The sequence below is a fragment of the Typopeltis vanoorti genome, chromosome 2 (genome assembly GCF_054136105.1).
Source record: "Typopeltis vanoorti isolate ZY-2024b chromosome 2, IOZ_Tvanoo_1.0, whole genome shotgun sequence".
Lineage (NCBI taxonomy): Eukaryota > Metazoa > Arthropoda > Arachnida > Uropygi > Thelyphonidae > Typopeltis > Typopeltis vanoorti.
Window position 1 is genome coordinate 169422394 of NC_143550.1, and position 23198 is coordinate 169445591.

The following is a 23198-nucleotide window of genomic DNA, read 5'->3' on the forward strand; positions in this document are numbered from 1 at the left end:
CAATATATCCTCTAAACTTTAACTCTCTGTCTACTACCACTCCTAAATGGGTATTATCGCTTGCTGGCGAAGTTACTTTGTATGTATTTTCTAAATTATTTTGTATTAATTTATTGACGCGATATTTGGGCTATTTTTAAGAATAGTTTTAAGAAACTATTTATAGGTAATTGCCCAGCGTTTGCAAACATGGCATCAACCGTGTGTTTATGCTATTTTAATGTGGTGTGCCAGAAATAATTTTTGTCTGGTTTTCTTACCAGAATGATACCGCGAAATATTTTACGTGTAACTATAATTTCTAGTCGATGGCCTTCTTCATTTTTTATGAGCCATCCTTGCCAGTGTTTGCTTCGATTATGTCAAAATGATCACATACTTACTCAATCAGCAATTAAACAGTTTTGTACTGCTAACTGCTCTCCGGATAAAAGTTTCATCGCGGACGTTTCCCATTTTCAAAGGCTAATTAATGGTGATATCGATACAGAACGTAAAATAAAAATTATATGTATGGAATATGAAGTACAAAAATATACAGGAGCAGAAGTGCCATCAAAATTAACTGAAAAGGACATGTTCAAGTTATTGCAGATGAATAAGGCTTCTACCAGAGGAAAATATTTTAGAAATCTCTGTAATTACGAGCAGCGAAATTTGTTAAAAAAAGAAATTAAATCAAAGCGGTTTATCGAAGCACATGAACAGCCAATTGTATCAGGGGCCCTCGATTTTCATAGACATGGTTTGTGGAATAATGCTTTCTTTTTGAGAATAAGGCCATCGTCTGTTATTCGTTTTTACAACCACAGGTTAGCAAATGCAGTACTTTTTGGACAGAAGATTGTAATTGACTGGGGTTATGAAGAATACATGTCTTATAAGGAACAGCAGTCTTGCGCCTTACAAATTGAACAAATGTGTTTTGCTAACAAGAAAAATGAAATTCCATTTCATATGTATATGTGTAATGTGAAATCAGATAATATCATTTTCAGAACACGGGCATGGTCAGACATTCTAAGATATGCGATGGTTACAGAACAAAGCTATCTGGATTTATTTCCAAAAAATGACATTGTCTATCTTTCTCCTTATGCAAAACAGGTGTTAAATCGTTATGATCACAATGCCGTGTACGTTATAGGTAAGCTATTTTATCATGGAACTATTCCTTTCATGTAGAGATACCACTGTTTCAAAAAAAAAAGTAATTATTATTAATAATCAACACAGCTCCATAGAGTTAAGGTACTCATTGTGTTCCATAGAGGTCCTTCATCTGAGCACAGTAATCCTGATCAAGCCTTGTACAATGGGTTCAAAACATCCTTACTTCTGCACATCAATGTTTTCTGAATCATTACAATACCCCGTTGTGTTTTCTTCACAATTTTAGCTAAATGTTCACCATCCCAATCTATCATCACCTCCAGATCTTTCATCTCTAACACTCCTCTAAAATCTCCACCAATCCTATAGACTGCATCCGATCCCCTGGAACATGCCACTGACTTTGCTCTTCTGGGATATCACTCCCCCATACAAAAACCTGTTGTTATTATTATTATTATTAGTAGTAGTACTTTCAAACGATGATACAATGGCTGCGAGTTCCTTTTTACGGGGAGGTATGGCACCATCTCAATCTCCCCAAGTTTTATCCAGGCTTGGAACTGGCATAGCTGACAAATCAGGCCTATGGCTGGGTCAGTATTGCTGACTGTAATTCGTGGGTGTTCATAGAGCTGGTTTGCCTACAAAACCTGTTGATACTTATCAGTCAGCCGCTCTCCAATCCAGTGCACTAATCTACTATCTGATCACATGTGTTCCAATTTAATTACTAGTTTGTCAGTGGTAATCTATCGAAAGCCTTTGCAAAATCTAAATATACTACTTTATATGCATTTCCCACTTGTCCAATGTACAACAGCCTCTATACACAAGTAGACTAGTTGTGAAGTTACTTCATACTTATACTTATGATCTTTAAAAACTCCAACATCCCTTGCCTCATTGGTTTCTGTGAGCATAATCCCACCAAACCAGCAACATTATTCCAAAGGTTAAGAGATTAAATAAGGTAGGTGTAAAATGGATAACTGAAGAGGTGGAGCATGCAATCTGGAAGAAAAAGGCATTGTGGACGCAGCCCAAGATGAGTGGAGATAATCAATTACATGAGGAGTACAAAGAGCAAAGTAGGAAGGTGACCCATTTAGTAAGGGTAGTAAAAGTGCATTATGAACAGCAGTTAGCAAATGATGCTAAAGGAAATCCTAGGGAGGTTTTTTTGATATGTGGCCATTAGAAGGAAGAATGATTATGGAAGGATGATAATGGGAAAATGATAAACACTGAGGAGAATATAGTAGAAGTTTAAATGAGCAGTTCATCCTTATGATTGTAACAATGCCAAACTTGAGAGTAGTGGAAATGGGGAAGGAACCACTGATGGTGAGTGAGCAGGAGGTATATGAGGAATTGAGTAAACTTGATGTCAACAAGTCCATGGGACTTGATGGTATATCACTACATTTCTTGAGGAAATGCTCCAGGGAATTAACAACAGCTTTAATGTATATTTTTAACATGATTCTTAGATTAGTCCAAGTCAAAAAAGGAATGGAAAGATTACAAAATTGTTTGCCTTATGAAGGAGGTGATAAGATTAAGGCTAATGAATTATAGACCAGTCTGCTTGCTTGGGGTTGTGGTCAAGGTGTTGGAGAAGCTAGTGAGGACAAGGATTCAGAACTGGATTGACAGTGGTAGAATTCTCTTTAATGTACAGCATGAGTTTACTAAAGGAAGATTGTGTTTTAGCAATCTGCTTACTTATTATAATAAGTTGACAAATACATTGGACAAGAGGGATGCATATACAGTACTATATTTAGATTTTGCAAATGCTTTCAATATATTACCACATGACGTACTAGTACAGATGGGGTGAGATAGTAGATTAGCGCATTAGATTGGAGATTAGCTGACTGATAGGTATGAACAGGTTGTGTATGGGGGAGTGATATATCTAAAGAGGAAAGTCATTAATACGATGCCCCATGGGTCTGTTTTTGGGTCATTGTTGCTTAATTTATATGTAAAGGACATTGGAAAGGGCTTAAATGGTGATATACGGTTGTTTGCAGATGATGCATAGTTGGGAAGAGTGATCAGAAATAGAGCAGATTTTGTAGTTTTGCAAGACCTAAATATACTATCAAATAGGCAAGTGTGTGAGGATGTTAGTTTACTGTTGCAAAGTGTAAGGTTTAAAAGTTTGGGAAGCTAAGATGGGATGCAGAGTATAGGATTGGTGGGGATGTTTTGGAGGAGGTGGAGGAGATGAAGGGTTTGTGGTGGATAGGGACTTGAAATTTCATGTGCATTTTGCTAAAATTGTGAGGACGACACAGCGGATTATGGGAATGATGCGAAGAACACTGACATGTAGGCAGGACCGGCCTTCTCTATAAAGAAGCCCGGGTGCAAGAAACCTTTTGGGGCCCTAAAATATTTTTCAAAGGTAAAAATTAAAGGATTCGAAATAAACGTATTGTAAAACCTCTTACTTGCAAATGATTTTGGCACAGGAAAACAAAAAACACACATTCGAAATATAACAGGTTAACATAACGTTTACTGAACACAAAACACTAATATAATAGAGAAACACAGAGATGATATTATTACCAGGGGCCCTAAAATCCTGTCGATGAAATCCCTTTAGTTATAAGCAAAAGTAGAAGAAGAAAAAAAATAAAATAAAAAATACATTTCCGCAAATGTGTACCGACTGTGCCCACTCGATTGTGGGGCCCGGGTGCATTGCACCCACTGCACCCCCGAAATGGCCAGCCCTGCATGTAGAAGTAAGAATGTTTTGATTCCATTGTATAAGACTTTGATCAGGCCTCATATGGATTACTGTGCACAAATTTGGTTGCCATGTTTTCAAAAGGATGATGAGATATTAGTTAAACTGATCAACTTCACCAGAAAAAAAAAATAGCCGTTTGGCTTTTCATCTTAGGATGATGAGATGTTTGACTAAGTTGGTTTCTGGGATGTGAGGACAGATTGAGAGAATGCAATTACCGAGCCTGGTGGATAGAAGGAAGAAGGGAGACATGATTGAGGCATATAAGTTGGTAAGGAGTAGTTACCAGATTAGCATGGATTATATTTTTTGTAGAATATCTGGAAATAGGGAGAATGAGATGCCATCTCTGGAATGTCATCTATAAGTTGGGTGTGAACAAGGGGGTGAGGAGCAGATTTTTGCATGGGGAGTGGTGGGTGATTGGAATGCATTGCCTGAGAGTGTGGTGAGTGTTGGAACAGTTTACCTCCTGGCTTTTTATGTATAATTATACCTGCAGTCTACTTGGCCAAGTGATAACTTTCTCTTTTCCATCCCAAGGTACATTTAAAAAGTCCAAACCTTAAGCCCACAGGTTGGCCTGATCCCCTTCACCAGATTCGTAACCCTGCTCATTGGCATTTGTATCATTATCACATTTGCATTACATACACAATCTCTGCATTCCTCCCATGGTGATGTAGTTTCATTGACTTGCTGCATTAGATCTCACCTGAATACACAATTTCTGCAGACCCCTATATCAAATTCATTCAAATACAGGCCAGCCATCCCTCTTATGCGGTCTTTTCTACCATCAAACTGATTCCACAAATCCAAAACCTCATATCCATTTCTTTAACATCTTATATGTTGAATCATTTGCTATCATAATTCTCCTTAAATTAGTACTGTTGTATCTCAGTAATAAAGTAACAATTTTTGCTCTCTTGCTTTCCTTTCTTTCTTCTTTCAGCAGTCATTTCATGTCATTCCTCTCTCATACTATATTTATCAGTACTTAAATCATTTGTATCTACAAGCACTACCATCTTTTTCTGTTTCTCTATTGCATTTGTCACATCTTTTATTTTAGCTCCTGGGAAGTTCAAAGTAGTGACTGATTAGCACACAAATTTAATTAGTAAATCACTATACTTACCATATGTTACCCCTTTTTTCTTATATTTTAATAGTCCTACTTTATTATTATTTATTAATTACTTACAAACTTTTATACTTTCATGTCACTTATTGTTCTTGTTTTTCTTATCCTGTCAGAGTTTTTTCATAAGTGTTTCTTGACTCCTTGGGTTGATTGTCTAATAATTCCCTTTCATCCAGAAATTTCATATGTCAATTTTTCTTCATTTATATTGTCAGTGTAATTTAACAGTATGTCTACAAATATATTAATAAGTGCTCTAAATATAATAAATCCAGTAAAATATAATATACTAAAAAACACATTAATCATAAAAAACACTCATTAAAAAAATCATATTGCAGGGGCTTCAAATAAATGCAATTTAAATAAACTCATATAAATATGACAGTAACTGCAGGTAAAACCAAGATAATGAAAATCAGTTAAAATAACAGCCTAAACCAAATTTCTCTGAATGGTCCCAGCATTTGAATATGTCATAAAATTTAATTTTTTTCCCCCTGAAAATCTAAACAGGTAACCTAACATAAAATTGTCTTAGTTGATCAATGAAGAAATGATCAAAGATTTAACTTAATACTCCCTCAAAGTAGTTAAAAAGTTAAATTATATTATTCAGTTAGTATCATTTCAGTAGCCATGTATGGTATAGAAATGTGAACTATTACAGTGAACAAAGCCTAAGTTACCAGCGACAAAAATGGTTAACTGTTATCTGTTAGGACTACAGTAGCAAGAGATACAGACCTCTGGAGAGCTTGTGTTATCCATGGAAGACTCAGCCAACCAGTGACAGAAGAGGATGAGTAAATGTGAATCTTCTTCGGCCCATCATCATAATCTAGCTGTTACAGTTTATTATCATTTTAACAGTTTATTATCATTCCCATCACATATACAAAATATTTATATTATACAATTCAAAGTTGTACAATTCACTATACAGTATTATACAATTGAAGTTTTATGCTTCAATGTACGGTATTATACAATACAATTCAAGTTTTGCAATTCAATGTACAATACAATTCAAGTTTTACAATTCAGTGTACAATACAGAGGCATAGCTAGAGGGGGGGGGAGCAGCATGCCCCGGGCATTTATGAACTTTTGCAGTTAATTCTAAAATAGTCTTGAGAACTCAATTCCAACTATTCTAATACTACAGCGAATTTTCCTCACAATTGCTATAAGTGTTGCTAGTTGTGAGAGGAGTTTTTCTAAATAAAATTGATTAAGAATTACCTATATTACAATGAAGTAGACTTCGACAATGTCATCAATGATTTTTAACAGAAAAGCAAGAAAAATAACATTTTAGAATGTTGAAATTAAAGTTTTACTTCAAAAATAAACATTGTGTTTTAATTTATTTCCCTATACGTCGTTTTGACTTTTTGTAGTATTATTGAGAGGGGCAGCAAAAGCTCCAGCTACACCACTGGTACAATATTATACAATACAGTTCAAGTATTACTATCATTTTCTTTTGATAATTACACTTATTTTTGGCTATTTATTTTGTTACAGTTAATAAGTGTTTCCTTATATATACAAATAGAGTAAAATAAATTTCAGATAGTTTTTGTAGTTTATAATAATTTACTGGTTTTATTGATAAAGTAAGTTAGTTTGTGTATTTATGTGTAACCAAGGGCCGTAGCCATACTAGTTACTAGAGAATTAAATTAGTTCGAAACAATCACTGTGAGTCCAGTGACCGCATCTATGAGGGCTCACCTTACACGGTGAAAAAGTCATATTCAAGTATGTGTAAGCAGATTAAAGAAGTGCACATTAAAACGATAGTAGATGTCAGTGACAAAAAATTAAAGATATTTTCCATTGAATTTCTCAGTGCATCTTCAATATTAAGGACACATGTTTGCGATAAAATTGCAGCAGAATATGTACCTCTTGTAACAGTCATTTGCCATTTCATATTTGGATGCTGACTTCTAGGATTCATTAAGATAGTTAAAACAAGAAATTCTGTTAAAAAAAATACAACTCATGAGCACTTTGTTAAGTCATTCTACAAATTTATATATGCAACAATAAATTTAGAAAGAGGATTTTATTTCTCCAATCCTTTTAAATATTTGAAAGAGAACATTAATATATCCCTCCTGATTTACAGTTCATTGACAATATCATTTTATAATATTGACATGTCATACACAAGGCCAGGGTATGCTGATTGAGACTGAAGTCCTTAGGGACTTTTGCTTTTTTCTATTTTCTATTTAAACCACCTATAATTAATATCAGTCTTATAAAATCGATATTAATAGTTGTTGCCTTGATAAAGTTATGAATGCCATCTCAAAGTGAGAATGGACTTGAAAGCATAAATCAAATTAATAAATGGAGCAGTAATTTTCTTTGAATACAATTTCATGATGGGCAATAAGAATGCTACTTGGTCACATTTTATGCATGTTAATTTTGATTTTGTTTATTTATATTTTGATATCTTATAGCATCATTATTTTAGGTGGATATGCTGACAGAGCAGGTGGTCGACAACTATGTCTGGCTAAGAGCAAGAAAGAAAACATAAGAGCTGCAAAACTTCCCTTGGATAAGTATTTATTGTATGTTATGAATTTGATAATTTGGTTTTGACTTATCAAAGTTTTATTTATAGTAACATATTATTTATTATAGCATAGTAAGTTTATGAGGGAATATAATTTAGAAGATACATAATTGAAAATAAAATTAAGTTTATTAGCTTAAAAAGTTTACTAATACTTTGCTAAGAATACCTTAGGACATCATTAGAGTGGAAAACAATAAGTATGCATCATTCTTATTTCCTACTGTGATGATGCTATGATTTTTTTAAAGTGGATGCACTGGAAGAATAACCGATATCTGCCTAGAGTAACATAAAAAATGCTGCTGTTATTATGAACAGTCAGGTGTTGCAGACTATACCATGGACACTACTATAAAATGAAATGGAGAAAAACCACTGCATTTCATTACAGCAAGTAAAATAAACAAATAAATAAATATGGATGTGAGAAACTAATTTTAACTCTCCTCTATAGAGGATGCCCTTTCCAAGACTATGCTCCAAATTTAATTAGTTTCTGCTGTCTGTATGTATGCCATTCATCAGGACAATATAGCTTTATATTGTCCTGATGAAGTTTTTGTGATAGTGAAATAACATGCATCCATGCAGTTAATCTAGTGGCCGTATGCTTTGCAACCATATGCCTGGGAATGAGAGTCCTAGGTTTGATTCCCGTCGGAGACGTGAGGAGCTAAAGGATCTTCCTCAGCTATAGTCAAGTTAGCCGGTGTTGGGCATGGACAGTAGGGTTTTCCCCCCAGTTTATCCTGGGGTTTTTCATCCTGCAAAGCAGGCAAACCGGCCTTGAGAATTCAACACTACGGACATAGGATACACCATGGTGTAGGACTGACCACCTTATCCTGTAATCAGTTTGAGGTCTGATGATTAATAAACCCTCTACACCGCAAGGTAAAAGAGGGTAAAAGGAAAATGAGATGAGATGAAATAGCATGCTTAGATGTCCTGAGCTGTTTAGATCCCTCTGTGCTGTTCTTTCCATTATATCTACATCATGGGTAGATATTAACCAGCACATAGGTCTGCCTATATGTTTCAGTACTTGAGGCATTTAGAATTATCAAAGAAGTAATGAATGTCAAAAAAGCTGCCAGAGTAGGTAATATTTGGTTGGAAACATTGAAATATAGTAGTATAAAAGCTTTGCAGTAGCTTTTATACTACTATATAGTATACAGTATCTAAGTAGTCCAAACCCCAGATGATTGTAGTAGAACTCTCATCATACCAATCTGTGAAAAAGGGAAGTAAAACCGAATGTGAAAATAATAAAGGAACTCTGTTCAGTGTTCCAGGAGAGATTTAAGTAAGCGTACTTAAGAAAATGATACAAAAATTTGTTGAAGGGAAACATTTATAAAGAATGAGCTGAGTTTAGATCAAAAAGGGGATGTCAAAACCAAATATTTATTTTGCAACCGATAATCACAGTGATATAATAATAATATTATTATTGTATGAGTGATATGTGGCCTTTCTTGAGACCACACGACTCACCACTGAGATTCAAATTATACAGTCAGGTCAAAATAACAGCCACTTCAGCTGAATATACTTTCAGTATGCATGCTGATACCCCATCTGTCTCTATGGCCAAATTTATATTCAGCTTGTACAACACTTCTAGTACCTCCTCCTCATACACTGGAATTTCTCCCTTATTGTAGAAAGAGCACTGAGGTCAATGTTGCATCCACATTGACGAGAGTTATTCTTTTATACTCATTCTTTCTTTTACTTACAAAATAATGTTAAAATTCCTTTAGATTTATTAGTTTGCAGAGCCAGTTTCTTTTCACATACTTACAGTTAGCTTTCCATACAGTAGTTGCAACTTTTCTAGCCTTCTCCTTATAATTTGCATAAGTGACATCATTCTTATGCACATGGTATTCCTTCCACATTATCTTTTTTTTTTTTTTTTTGAAGAATCTGTTGCTTAATAAGATTGTATATCCATTTCATTCCCATACTGTTGTTCTTTGAACTATAGGATACATTCTGATATTGCACATTGGCTGCCTCCATGCACTGCCAATATCCTTCCCATATAGCAATCAATACAACCAATACTGTGGAATCAAACTTAGAATTCTCCCTATTATTATTATTTATTATTATGCGACACCTCCAAGGAGTCCAAAGACTCATTGAGGGAGGACATCTACTTCTACAACTCTCCATCTGTAGAGTTGTAGAAGTAGGTTGAACCACCACTATCATCTTCATCTACACCTATGCTATCTACTGCCCACTACCACCACTAATTTTTTTTTTTTTTTGTCTGTAAATTACATGTGTTAGTTGATCATAATTTTGTACTTTGAAGTCTATCATGCAACTATTTCTAATGGAATATTCATACACTTAACTACTTCCCACATCAGTACTGCATGATAACCATTGCTACCCAGAGCTAGGAGAGTTGGGTCTTTTACTAAAACCTTCTCTGACACTATGATCAAGATTAATATTCTTTGACTTCAAGTTCCTTCTGTTACATGCTGCTTAAGGAAGTTATCACATGGGTTACATTCCAATATTGCATCATCGATGCATTTTTTTAATGGAATATCCATACATTTAACTTTCGTTGCACTGCCAATATCCTTTCCATCTAGCAATCAATACCATGGGATAGAACTTCATATTCTCCTCAGTTGATCATAATTTTTTGCTTTGAAGTTAATCATGTAACCACTTCTGAATGGAATAGACACTTAGCTATTTCCCACATCAGTACAGCATAATTTTTATGACATTTCATTGCTATTCAATCACTATTTGGATAATATTTGGATAAATAGCTGGCCTGAATGGTTAGCGTATCCGCTCTCCAGCCTAAAGGCTGTGGGTTGGAATCCCGCTGTGGGCATCGTTTGTGATTGTCTGTGAAAATACTAGTGGTGGTGGGCAGTAGATGGCATTGGTGTAGATGATGTAGTTTGCTGTAGTTTGTGAGTGGTGGAGACGGAGAGTTGTAGTGTAGGTGCCTTCCCCTCGATGAGTCTTTGGACTCCTTGGAGGTGTCACATAATAATAATAACCTGGATAGTTAGTTATTTTACACAGTGCATGTCTGCGAAATGTACTCATTACCAAAGGTGAATGGACTTTGGTTCAAAAGCAAGAGTGTGCCAAAAATGTTATAAAAGCAAGTGTCAAAGTATGGATCAGGGCAAAAGATTGAAGCAGTAGACCTAACAGGAAATATGCTTGAAAGTATTTGAAATTGTATGTGATAGTGTAATGGAAGATAGGATTGAGATAAATAAAGATGACAAAATTGAGAGAGAGTAAAAGTGATGATTAAAAGAATTATATTATGAAAGATGTGAAGAATAAAGAGTTGGCCATAATGAGGGAAATAGTATGCTTACATGGAATGCGACACAGGACAAAACATGAGCTGGAGCAAATGCAGAAATGTCTGACAAGTAGTTCAACCAAAAACATAAAGAAGAGGTGCAAGAAAAGAGAAAGAAATGTTCAACTAAATGAGAAGGGAAAAGCAAGGAATGTGCCTTATATGGTGATTCCATTATAAGATGTGCTTAACAACAGAGTGATGAAATCATGCTTCATGGGTGCAGAGATTAACAATGTTAATTTCATTTTGCCCTTCTGCATTCCAATAGCATTGGAATGCAGAAGGGCAAAATGAAAGAAAATTGATTGTTTTTGCTGGAACAAATGATTTGAAAGGAGACAAGCATAGTGAAAGAGATAGCGAGTCTGTTGCTATGGTATGACAAAGTTGAATTGAGAAGGAGGGGAAATTATGCAGGAGGAATGATGTGGAATTTGTGAATGTGTTGAGTGAATTTGATGGATGAAAGGACTTACATAAGGTGAATGGTTTGCATTTGAATGGATTAGATGTTTTTTGAGTCTTAAAAAAGTGTTGTTGAATGAAATGAGATTGAAGGTGTAAAATTAGGGAAACTAAGAACTGTTGGGTTTGGGGAGACATTCGAGTGAGTCCACATATTCCAGTGAGGCATTTGAGTATGAGAATGTATAAAATACAGGAAAACCTCGCTTAACGTGAATTCGATATGAGCGATAATCAATTAGCACTATTGCGTGAAATGGAACAAATGATTTGAAAGGAGACAAGCATAGTGAGGGAGAACACGAAAGAGTTAGTGAGTCTGTTGCTATGGCATGACAAAGTTGAGTTGAGAAGGAGGGGAAATTATGCAGGAGGAATGATGTGGAATTTGTGAATGTGTTGAGTGAATTTGGTGGACGAAAAGACTTACACAAGGTGGTTCTGGTCACATGGCCAAACCATCGCAGTCTTCTTTCTTGGATTTTGTCTATTATTGTTATTTCCTATTTTAGTCATTTCCTTATGTCTTCGTTTCTTAGCTAGTGATTTTTCTTAGCTAGTCCCTTTAAGCTAGTGATTAATCATTAAGAGACATGAAAGTGGCGCTAGTAATACAATGACTGTGCGAGATGTGGGATATACTGAGTTTACAGTTCAGACTATATTGAATAAGAGCAATGAAAAGTTGCTACTGCTTCTTTAAGCATTCAGATCACTGAAATCTTCTTCTTCTTCTTCTCTCTTCCATCATCTATGTGGATGATGAGGCCAATGGAACTCTTTCCACTTCTGTCCCTGGAGAGTCTGAACAATTCTGTCCTGTTTGGCATCGCTTTTTGTCTATCCATCTAATTCTGGGCTGCCCTTTGGATCTTTTACCTTCCATTGTTGTATTCAGGGCGGGCTTTAGCTGGTAGTCTTTCTGTTCCCATTCTGGTCACATGGCCAAACCATCGCAGTCTTTTTTCTCGGATTTTGTCTATTATTGTTATTTCTTGTTTTAGTCATTTCCTTATGTCTTTGTTTCTTAGTCTATCCAGCAGAGATACTCCAAGTAATCTTCTTAGCCAACCCATTTCAGTAGTTAATAATATTTTTCTCTTCAGCCTTTTTGAGATTCGCACATTCACTTCCATAGAGGAGTATTGGGAGGACCATTGTTTCATAGATTCTTACTTTTGTTACTTGTTTGATGTCTCTTGGCTTCCATATTTTATTAAGTTGTCCAGAAGTTTGGGATGCTTGACTGATTTGTCTGTTTATAATTTCACCATTGTACTCAATAACTCCTCTAAGGTAGGTAAAGTTTTCTGCCTGCTCTAGATTCTTACTATCAATTTCAGTATTCAGATTGCTTCTATTTCCTATTTACATAATCTTTGTTTTGTCTATATTTATATTTAATCAAAATTTTATACATTCTTCCTTTATTTTATCAGAAATTTGCTGTAGATTTCCTTCTGTGCTTGCAAGTAATCCAATGTCATCTGCAAATTTTAAATTTGTTACATTTTTCACATATATTTTGATTCTGGAGTCTTCATTTTTTAAGGCCTTACTGGTTGCTTCTTCCAGTGTAAGATTGAACAAGTCTGGTGACAAATTGCATCCCTGTCTTACTCTGTTCTCTGTGTGGAACCAGTTGGTTAAGGTGTCCTGCATTCATACTGCACTTTCAGATTTCTCATACAGATTCTTTATTATTCTTATAGTTTAGTTAGGAATTCCAAATTCTTCCATAGTTCTCTTCTATGGATTGAATTAAATGCCTGACGAAAGTCTATGAAATGTATGTAACAACTTTGGTTGTACTCTAGTGTCTTTTCTATTAGCTGTCTTAAGGTGAATAGTTGATCAATTATGCTTCGTCCTGGTCTAAAACCTGCTAGTTCTATATATGACTTAATTTGTTTTTGGAGTACTTTCATAAAAACCTTACTTAGAATACTGAGGAGGCTAATGCCTCTGTAATTATTGCATTCTGTTTTATCATCTTATATAGGAGTTATAACTGATTTGGTCCAATCAATAGGCACTGCTTCATTTTTGTAGATTCTGTCAAATGATGTTTTTTATTGTTCCAAAAGTTATTCCTTTTCTGCTTTTAAGAATTCTGCATGTATTTGATCAATGCCAGGTGCTTTCCTAGTTTTGAGTTTTGCTATGCTGTGTGCTATTATTTCTTTGGTAAAGGTATTTGTTTCCTCTTCCATTTCAGTGGCTGGAATCGTAATATCCTGGGAGCTGTTTTTATTATATAAATCTTTGAAGTATTCTTCCCATCTGGCCATTCTTTTTGTTTTACTTTCATTTAGTTGTCCTTCTTTGTTTTTGGTCATTATAATTTTTGTTGTCTGTGTCTTACTAAATTGGTCTATTTGTTTATATAATCCATGAAGGATTATATTTTTCTTTATTTTCTTATTTTTTGATTTTAATAGCTTTTCTACCATTTTGCATTTTTCAAATTATTTGCATTTTGCAAATTATTTTCTTTTAATAGCTTTTCTACCATTTTGCATTTTTCTTCTAACAGTTATTCTTGTCTCTTTTAACTAGTTTTCTAATTTCTCTGGTTAATCTATTATATTCATTTCTGTTATAGTTATGTTTTAGTTTTAAGCTTTTCCTTTGATCGCTTAACCTTTTTACTTCCTCTTTCTGTGTAACCTATTGTTTTTTCTGCCGAATGTAATATTATTTCCTTTAATTTGCACCAATGTTCTTCGATGTTTATATTCTGTTTTGGTAGTTCCTTCATTTTTCTTAGAATATTGTTGTCTTGTAGTTTTTTTACATTCAGTCTCATTTTCACTCTAAAAGTGCTTCCAGATTTTAACTTTATTCTTAGGTTTGCTAATACTAGCTTATGGTCTGATCCACAATCTGCAGAGAAGGATCTGCAATTTAGGATACTTGATTTCCATCTTTGGTTTACAATAATATAGTTCTATCATATTCTTGGTTTGTCTGTCTGGTGATATCCATGTCCATTTTCTTTGGGATTTTGGTTGTTTAAAGAGAGTGTTGGTTACTGTTAGTCTATTATTTGAGCAGAAGTTTAGCAGTCTTTCTCCATGTTCATTGCCTTCTCCATACCCGAACTTCCCGATTACTCTTGGCCAGGTATCCCAGTCTTTGCCTACATTTGCGTTTAAGTTCCCCATTACTATTAGGAGATCTTGACTTGATGTCTGCTGTACTGCTTTTTGCAAATCTATATAGAACTCAGTGTCTTCTTCATCATCATCAGTGTCTTCTTCTGATGATGTTGAAGTTGGTGAGTATACTTGAATAATAGTGATCCAATTGATGTTTTAAATCTTGCTTTAATTATCCTAGGTGAGATAGGATTGTAAGACAATAGAGAGTTTTGAGCCTTTGGTTTTAATATAAGTGCTACTCCCTCTTGGTGTTTGTTGTCCTCCCTACCTGAAGTTAAGATTTTTTACTGTCCATGGTGGAATTCTACTTTTCCAGTCCATCTGGTTTCGCAGAGTCCACTTACTTCCCATCGGTAGTTGTCTAATTCATGCAGTAGTATTTCCAATGCCCCTTCCTGGTGAAGAGTTCTTACATTCCATGTTCCTATGCTTGTTATGTTTTTCCTATCTACTAGGTGATGTTTTGTTCCAATAGCATATTTTTCGCCTTGGTTCCCTAATAGTGGGTGCAACCCTTGTTTGACTGGGCGACGGTCGAGCCGGTATGTATCTTTAGGTTGTTTAGAGTTCATTCGGTTTCAGTGGTTAAGTTTCATCAAGTGTCAACCACTACTCCTTGACCTGAATTCAGTCGCTCCTAACATGGAGTACAGACACTGTTTGCAGCCAATTCACCGAATACAGTCACTGCTTGAGATCGCCATATCTGGCTACCCTCACTTACTTTATCCTGTGGGTCAACACAGTATACTGGGGTGTGGCCACTTTAGTAGCTTCTTGGAGCCATAAGTGAGAGTTGGGTGTCCAGTGAGAACCAATCCATCTGAACCACAATTACGTGTGACCGTCCAAGTGGAGAGGTACTATTTCTCCTTGGCAACTCATACACCCTGAAATAGAAGCCATTTAATGATTGAGATGGAGCATCTTCTACACTCTGGATTGAGGATTATAGCCAAAGAAAAATACCTCTTAGTACAAGGAATATTCAGGCAAAAACTCTCAATATTTTTACCTCATTGAAAGAGACCAAATTTCAAGAGGAATGTGAAAGCTTTACTGCGAATTTAGGATGGTTTGACCGTTTAAAAAATCGAAGTGGACTGCATAATGTAAGAATAACTGGGGAATCTGCTAGTGCTGATAAAGATTCTGCAGCCAGGTTTCCTGAAGAATTGCAAAGGATCATTCAGGAGGGTGATTATTATGATGATTGGCAAATATTCAACATCGACGAAACTGGTTTCTTTTGGAAGCATATGCCAACAAAAACTTTCCTAGCTAAAACTGAAGCATCTCAACCAGAATATAAAGTATCTAAAGATAGTCTTACACTTTTATTAGGAGGCAATGCAGAAGGTGACTTTAAACTCAAGCCTATGTTAGTTTATCATGTGCAAAATCCAAGATCTAACGTTATTGAAGAAATTAGCACAGGTGGAAAAGAACTTGGATTTAATGAATTGGATAATGAAGATGTGAGAAACTTGCTTGATTCCCATTCAGAACATTTAAGCGAGAATGATCACCTTCAACTACAAGAACAGCGTGCATATGAAGAAGAAGAAGATAAGGAGTGTGAACAAGAGAATGTTACGACTAAGAAGCTAATTGCAAAAGAACTTGAGCTAGTTTTCAATCAAATTGAGTATGCTAAGAAAATTTTTTTGATGCTGATCCTGATATGGAACGAAGCTTTAATCTTGGAACGAAGCTGAAATCTTGATAAAGCGATTGCCAGCGATCCAAATTTCATGACAAGATGAAAAAGTCAAGCATCTTTACTTAATTGTTTTTGCAAAAAAGTAGCTCAGTCAAATGTTTAGACATTAAATAAAAACTTAAGCTATTGATTTTTATTAACTTTGATGATTTTATCCTCCAATATAGTTTATACTGTAATTTTTTCCAAAATTTTGCTAACTGGTGGATGAATTATAATTATTCCTATTTTTTTACCAAAAGTATTCAAGTGCATTTAATGCCTCTTATATAAATCTCTTCTTCCTTCAGACTCATTCCTTATTATTATTATTATGTGATACCTCCAGGGAGCCCATAGACTCATCGAGTGGAGGGTACCTACTCTACAATTCTCCATCTCCACCACTCAATCCATTTATCCATCAACTACAATGAACCGCAACTACACCAATGCCACCTACTGCTCACCACCACCACCACCACTAGTTTTTTCACAAACAATCCCATGCCCACGGCAGGATTTGAACCCTCAGCCTTTTGGCTGGAGAGCAGGCACTAACCACTTGGTCAACCAAGGCCATAAAATCACCATGTTAATTTCATTCCATATCATCATGTCTAGGTAATGTACTGTGTGTTCACTCTTGCTTCTTCCAGTAGTCATTTCATATCTCCTCTTATACCATATTTATCACTAAACAAATCATTTGTTTCTACCAGAACTACCATCTCTTTTAGTTTTCTTTTCTGTTTTTTAAATATGTTAATTAAATTCTGATTTTAGCACCCAGAAAACTTCAAGCAGTGATATTGTCATCAGTTGCATATTTAATAATTGAATCTCTATACACCATATAATATCCTTCTTTTTATAACTGATTTTACCTATGTGATTATCATTATGCAATCTTACCTAATTCAGTGCTTTTTTGTTTCTTCTTTTGCTGTTTACCATTCATGTCTTTTCAATGCCTCTAATCACTTTTTAACTTTTTTTCTAGTTGCTGTTTTTATCTGTCTAATGATTTGCTTTATTCTAGATATTTCCAAGGTTTAATTCATACTCAATATCTTCATTAGTTTCTGAACATAATAAGAATTTGTATTTTTGCGTTGTTGATCTTGAAAAACATATGATAAGGTGCAAAGAGAAAAACTGTTCACACGAAATCATGTTTGTAAATGGAGATATCATATAGAGTAGTATTTTTGTTACTTTATTTACAAATTAACAGAATTGAAGGATTTGCAGCAAGAGGCTTGATGATAAATCAGGTATAAAGCAGGGCTGTGGACAATCTCCATTGTTATTTATATTCATCGTGGCCAAGTGGCCTGTTCCGGACTCAGTCCATCTTCTTGGTCATTCCATATTCCTTTTTCCTCTAGGCTTATATGTCAAAATCTTTTTTTGGTAATCTTTTGCTTTTTGCTATTTGGTTCTAGCCAGTTTTTCCTATATTTCTAGTTTTTCCTATAATCATTGAGTGTGTTGTGGAATTGATTTGAAGATTTTTAATTATTTTGCTGTTTCTTTTTTTTATCTAATAGGGTGAGTTTTTCTATTTTCCTGAGGAATTTCATTTCTGCTACCTGAATTCTCTCTGTATCCCTTTCTCTGAAGGTCAAGATCTCACTTCTGTATAATAGTGTGGGTTTGGCTATTGTTTTATAGACTCTAAGTCTTGTGTGTTTCTGTATGTAATTAGGTTTAAAGGTTCTGTTAATTACTCCAGTGATTTTTATAAAGTTTGTCATCTTAAAATCAATATCTATTTCATTTATGTAAGATAGTTTACAGTCTAGGTATTTGAAATTATTAACTTGCTCAATTATTTTATTATTTATTACTGTTTTACTTCTGACAGGGTTATCTCCATGAAAAGCCATAACTTTAGTTTTCTCTGTTGATATTTCCAGGCCATACTGTTGTGTAATATTTAAATTATAGATTGATTTCTGCAGCTTGTCTTCAGTCTTTCTGAAGATGATCTGATCATCAGCAAAGAGCAGTGTGTCTATTTTTAGTATGTCCAATAATTTGGAAGCCACATGTATTTACCTCTCTCCATTTTTTGATAATATTGTCTCGCTCTCTCTATATATATATTAAATAATATGGGCGATAAATGACATCCTTGACAGACTCCTCTGTTTATTGGTTTCCAAGTAGATATAATATCATTTTGCTTTATTGTTTCATTATTATGATTTTTATAATTTATTATTTATAATCTCTATGAACCATATTATTAAGGAAAGTGATATTTTATCTCATTTTCCTCTTTATGTGTTAGGCTATTATGGTCTCTTACAGAATAATTCATCTTTTCAATGCTAATCTCAAGTTATCTTCTTGAGCATTTTAAGGATGACATCCTTGCAGAGTTTGAGTATTTTTTAGCATGTTTATATTAAAATGTCTCTTCTGAAACAACTTAAAATAAAATGTTTGAATTTTGGGAGTACGTGTCATCATTGACATCGATCATGAATATAATTCATCCAACTCAGGCACTTTTCTGTCCATATCTGCTATTTAGAAAAAATATTACACAAAGCAGAAGAAATTTCCCAACAGGTACGTCACATGTTCTATGTCTTCTCTAGGATAATAAAAATAGTTAAGAGGAGTTTGCATGTTGACTACCCATCTTGAAATTTCATGAAGTCATCAGAAAAGAGAGAGAGATTAATTAGCCTATAATCAATCCTCATTGCATAATAGAATACAGTGAAAATACAGGAATATTTGACAGCTTAGACACATCTGATATGTTCTGTTGAATGTGAGATAAGGCCTTGAAGTGGTTGTTTTTCACCTATAGGATATAATAATTTTAAAACTTCAAACAATATACAATGCATGATCAGGGGAAAACATAATACTTGCAGATTTTCAACTGGCTCATACAAAATATTTTTAGAAATTTTCATACATTGAGAGCAATCACTAAAATAGGGTATCAGTCTTTTGATAACAATCTCTCAGTTTGAAAGACAGACACTTCTCATCCCTGGTTTCGCCTTCCTAAGAAAAAAAAAAGGGGGGGGGTATTTCACTAGGTATTGCTATGAGTGTATGTTCAAACATCTCACTTGAAGAGAACAAAAGGAGAGAGAGAGAGAGAGAGAGCAGATACATGTGACAGTCATTGTGTTGTTCTATGTATATTCCCCTGCTTCAAAAAATGTCACATAATGGCTAAATTTTGAAAGGATGATGTGGGGATTACATAATAGCCAGTATTGTACTGAGCAGGATTTTAAATAAAACATAATTTATTATTGTCACAATTTTGGTTAATCACGATTTGAAAACAGATAGGTGAAGTTTTGCATGTTATTTTTAATTTGAATAATAAAATGTAAATGTAAATAAAATGTTAATGTTATGATAGCACTGTTAATTTTGCCAGGACTATTAATGATGGGATGTTATGATAGAACTGTTAATTCTGTTAAATGCAATGAGAGATAGAGTAGCTTATAAAGTTTTATAAAGGACCATCCTGTACAGGATTCAGGAAGGTCCTTTTCAGAAGGTCATTATTACTGACTGAGCTTATTGGTGAGTGTGTGGAAAGTAATATTAAATTTGCTATTTGAATAGGGAATGTCAATCTTAGTTTTATTTATCACTTCTCTCTGTTTTTCTATTTTCTTCTCTTAGTTTTTCCTCCATGAATATATTGTGATTTTTTTAAATAAATTTGTTCCAGTTCTTTAAGCAAATTATATATGGCATACTCTTGCTATTGCAAGTGCATTATAGCAGACTTATTTACTATAATAACAAAATACTGAAAAGCCCTACCAATGCTATAGGGACAGTGCTCCTCTAAAGGAAATTCACTATGATAAACAATTCCTGTGGTCTCTGCAAGCTTGTTTACTATAGTCATAGAGTCGATGTAATTGCCATGACAAAATTAGTATGAAAATTAGCAATAATTAAAAACCATGAAATACTTTCTCAGTATTGAACCTATAGATCAGGTATACATTTTAGTTAATCACATTTTAGTTAGGTACCATTTTCAACAAAGATTAAAAAAAAAAAAAATTGTATTCTTCATTTAATCCTTTATCCAGTTGTAAGCAAACAAAATTTTCTTGGCATCTTTAATTTATAGTGTAATCAAATGAAAAAACTTGCAACATCTATCTCTGATCTAGAGAAATTTGATAATAAGGGGATACACCTACTTGTATATGGGAAATTTTTGACTTCGGCATTCCTGGTATCCCTTCTGGATCTGGCTCCCAGCAATGACATTTTAATGATGTTCATCTTTGGGCTTAATTCCAAGGAGTAGAGTGGTTCTTCTAGGCTTTAGTCTGTCACTGAGCCAATGATGAGCTTTTGATGAGTTTAAGAGTGATCCTTTTGGGTTACTCATTGAAATTTAGAGTGATCTTGTATTGTTCAGAGTTTTTGGGGAGAGGTATCCTCCCCCCACCTTCACAGTACCTCAATAAATGCTGAAACTAGTTTGAGTATTGGCTCTTTCCATAATGCATAGTATTATACACACTTGAAAGGATATGTGTGTACTTTGCATTATGGGATACTAAGACAATTGATATGAAGTCGTTAGCCTCTTTATACAAGTAGCCCAGTTGTGAAGATATTTCATGTTTGATATCTAAGTGCAAGCAAACAAAGTTTGCTTGCACTTAGATAAAGGATTGAACCAAGAATATAATTTCTTTGCATCTTTAACTTATAGTATATTTTGTCTGTGTTCACAATGAAAAACCTGAGTTTCCAAAAGAGAGAACCCTGTTACCTCTATATGAGATCAGCTAACTTACCTTCAAATGAAAAAGCTCATATAAAGATTCCTGTTGTCATGAAGAAAATTGAAGTCATCTTTTCCAGTCAAAGGGCACAATGTCCCATTGTACTTCCAGTTGCACTACAGAAGTACATGCTGACATAAAATTGGTGTTGCCAAAACACAAAAGACATAAAAAGGTGAGATTCTTCTGAATAACAGAAGAATCATATCTTGTAGTTGAAAAGAATCTCACCAGCAAGATGTTATATTCAGGCAGTAATTATCAGAAAAAGCGAGGAGTGCTATATTAAATTCAGATGCTGAATTTTGTTCCAGATTAATTCAGAAAAGTTAATCTGGCACAAACCTTCCCAGTTATGTCATAATCATATCTCTTCTTTTCCTGTCTACAAGCTCTGCAGATGAATTCTATCAGTATGTTTTCATATCTATTATTCCAGAGATCTGTCATCTTAGTCACTATTCCCTGAACATTTCTACATGCTAATGTTCTCCTAATCATCATTGCCATTATTTTGCTTTTGTAATGTGTCCTCACAGATTTTGTAATATGTTCCCAAAACTTAGATCCTTTCTACCATTGTGGTGTCCTAAAGGATCAGACCTATTTAACAGGAAGAAGGCCTCCAATATAGCCTTTTAAGGAATGCAGAGATTCAACTAGGGCTTCTGATTTGATGTCCTGACATTCTCATAGTGCAAACTTGTAAATATGTATCTACCTGGATACTGAACACAAACAAACAAGGCTACAATTGTAGTTTACCAACAAATTGTTTTCTCTATTGGCTTAAACCCAAAACAGTAAGTTGAAGTGTCAAGTCATTTGGGATGTCAACTAATTAAACAAGATCCACTGCTGTTTTCATCATGGTGAATAGTGGAAAGACAGCTATTGGAACAAACTTGATTCAAAATAGGCACCATCAACATAAAAATTATCAATGGAAAAGAAGTGGATGGACAAAAAAATTAGAGAAGTACATGCTGATATAAAATTGGTGTTGCCAAAACAAAAAAGACATAAAAAGGTGATATTCTTCTGAATAACAGAAGAACCATATCTTGTAGTTGAAAAGAATCTCACCAACAAGATGTTATATTCAGGCATAATTATCAGAAAAAGCGAGGAGTAGTTATGCTATCTGACACTAAACATGAATGACAGTAATCTTCTTGAATGGTAGGAAATTTCAAGTAGAGTAATGTGGACAAACAACAGAATGCTGAATTGGACAATGAGACATGTTAGTACCTAGTCCCACAGAAAATTCTACTTAAGAAGAAGTGAAAGAATTTTTTTGACACAAAACGGAAAAGTTAGTCCTTGTAGAAATACAGAGCTTCAGAAATACAACTTAAAACTGGCTGCAAAACAATTTTATTCACCCAGGGCATCGGTCTACTTTGTATAAATATTGTTATAGGTGATATTTTAAAAAGTGAATGTTATAATGACAAAATGAAGTAATACATTCTTTAATTCTTATTATAAATTACACATAATTTTGCAGAAATATGTTTTCCTTTAACATGTAAACCACACCTCAGCTTATCACAACTCAGTTTGTGTTTTCTTTTATTTATTGTTCACCATGAAGGATGAATTTATATAAATTCCCCATAAATAATAATTTAATAGGAAAGGCAAATAATAAAATTCATGAAAACAAGAAAGGAGATAGTACTCCGTATGGAACTAGACTTAGTTTTTTGTGATGCACTCAGTCACGTGATTCAATCTTAAAGTTGTCTTTGTAAGATAATTGTATTTTTTAAATAATTATATTAAAAAGCATTTTCGTTATGTAAAATTTTCAAGCATTTAATTACACTAAGCTAATTTGTGGTGTAAGCTGTGAAAATAAGCCTAGGATAACATTATGTTACAGTTGTGTACCTACTTAAGGGGTAAAGGTGTTGGAAGAATAAGATGTATGGATGTGCTACAGTATTTAAATAGATTGTGCCAATGTTAATTTTTGTCTTTATAATTACCAGTTTATTTTGTTAATGAAATTATATTGTGAGAAAAGTACATTTAAA

General features: G+C 34.2%; 1 protein-coding gene across 1 annotated transcript in view; it reads left to right on the forward strand.

Moving 5' to 3' along the window:
• The first annotated feature begins 200 nt into the window (after nucleotides 1–200).
• The window catches only part of LOC150109654 (tRNA methyltransferase 10 homolog C-like), a 30619-nt gene continuing 7621 nt past the window's right edge, over nucleotides 201–23198 (forward strand). The window contains exons 1-2 of the mRNA XM_090409552.1: nucleotides 201–1147; nucleotides 7534–7633. Of these exons, the coding sequence (XP_090265678.1) occupies nucleotides 265–1147; nucleotides 7534–7633 (983 nt within the window). The 5' untranslated portion in view covers nucleotides 201–264. The remainder of the gene's footprint in view (nucleotides 1148–7533; nucleotides 7634–23198) is intronic.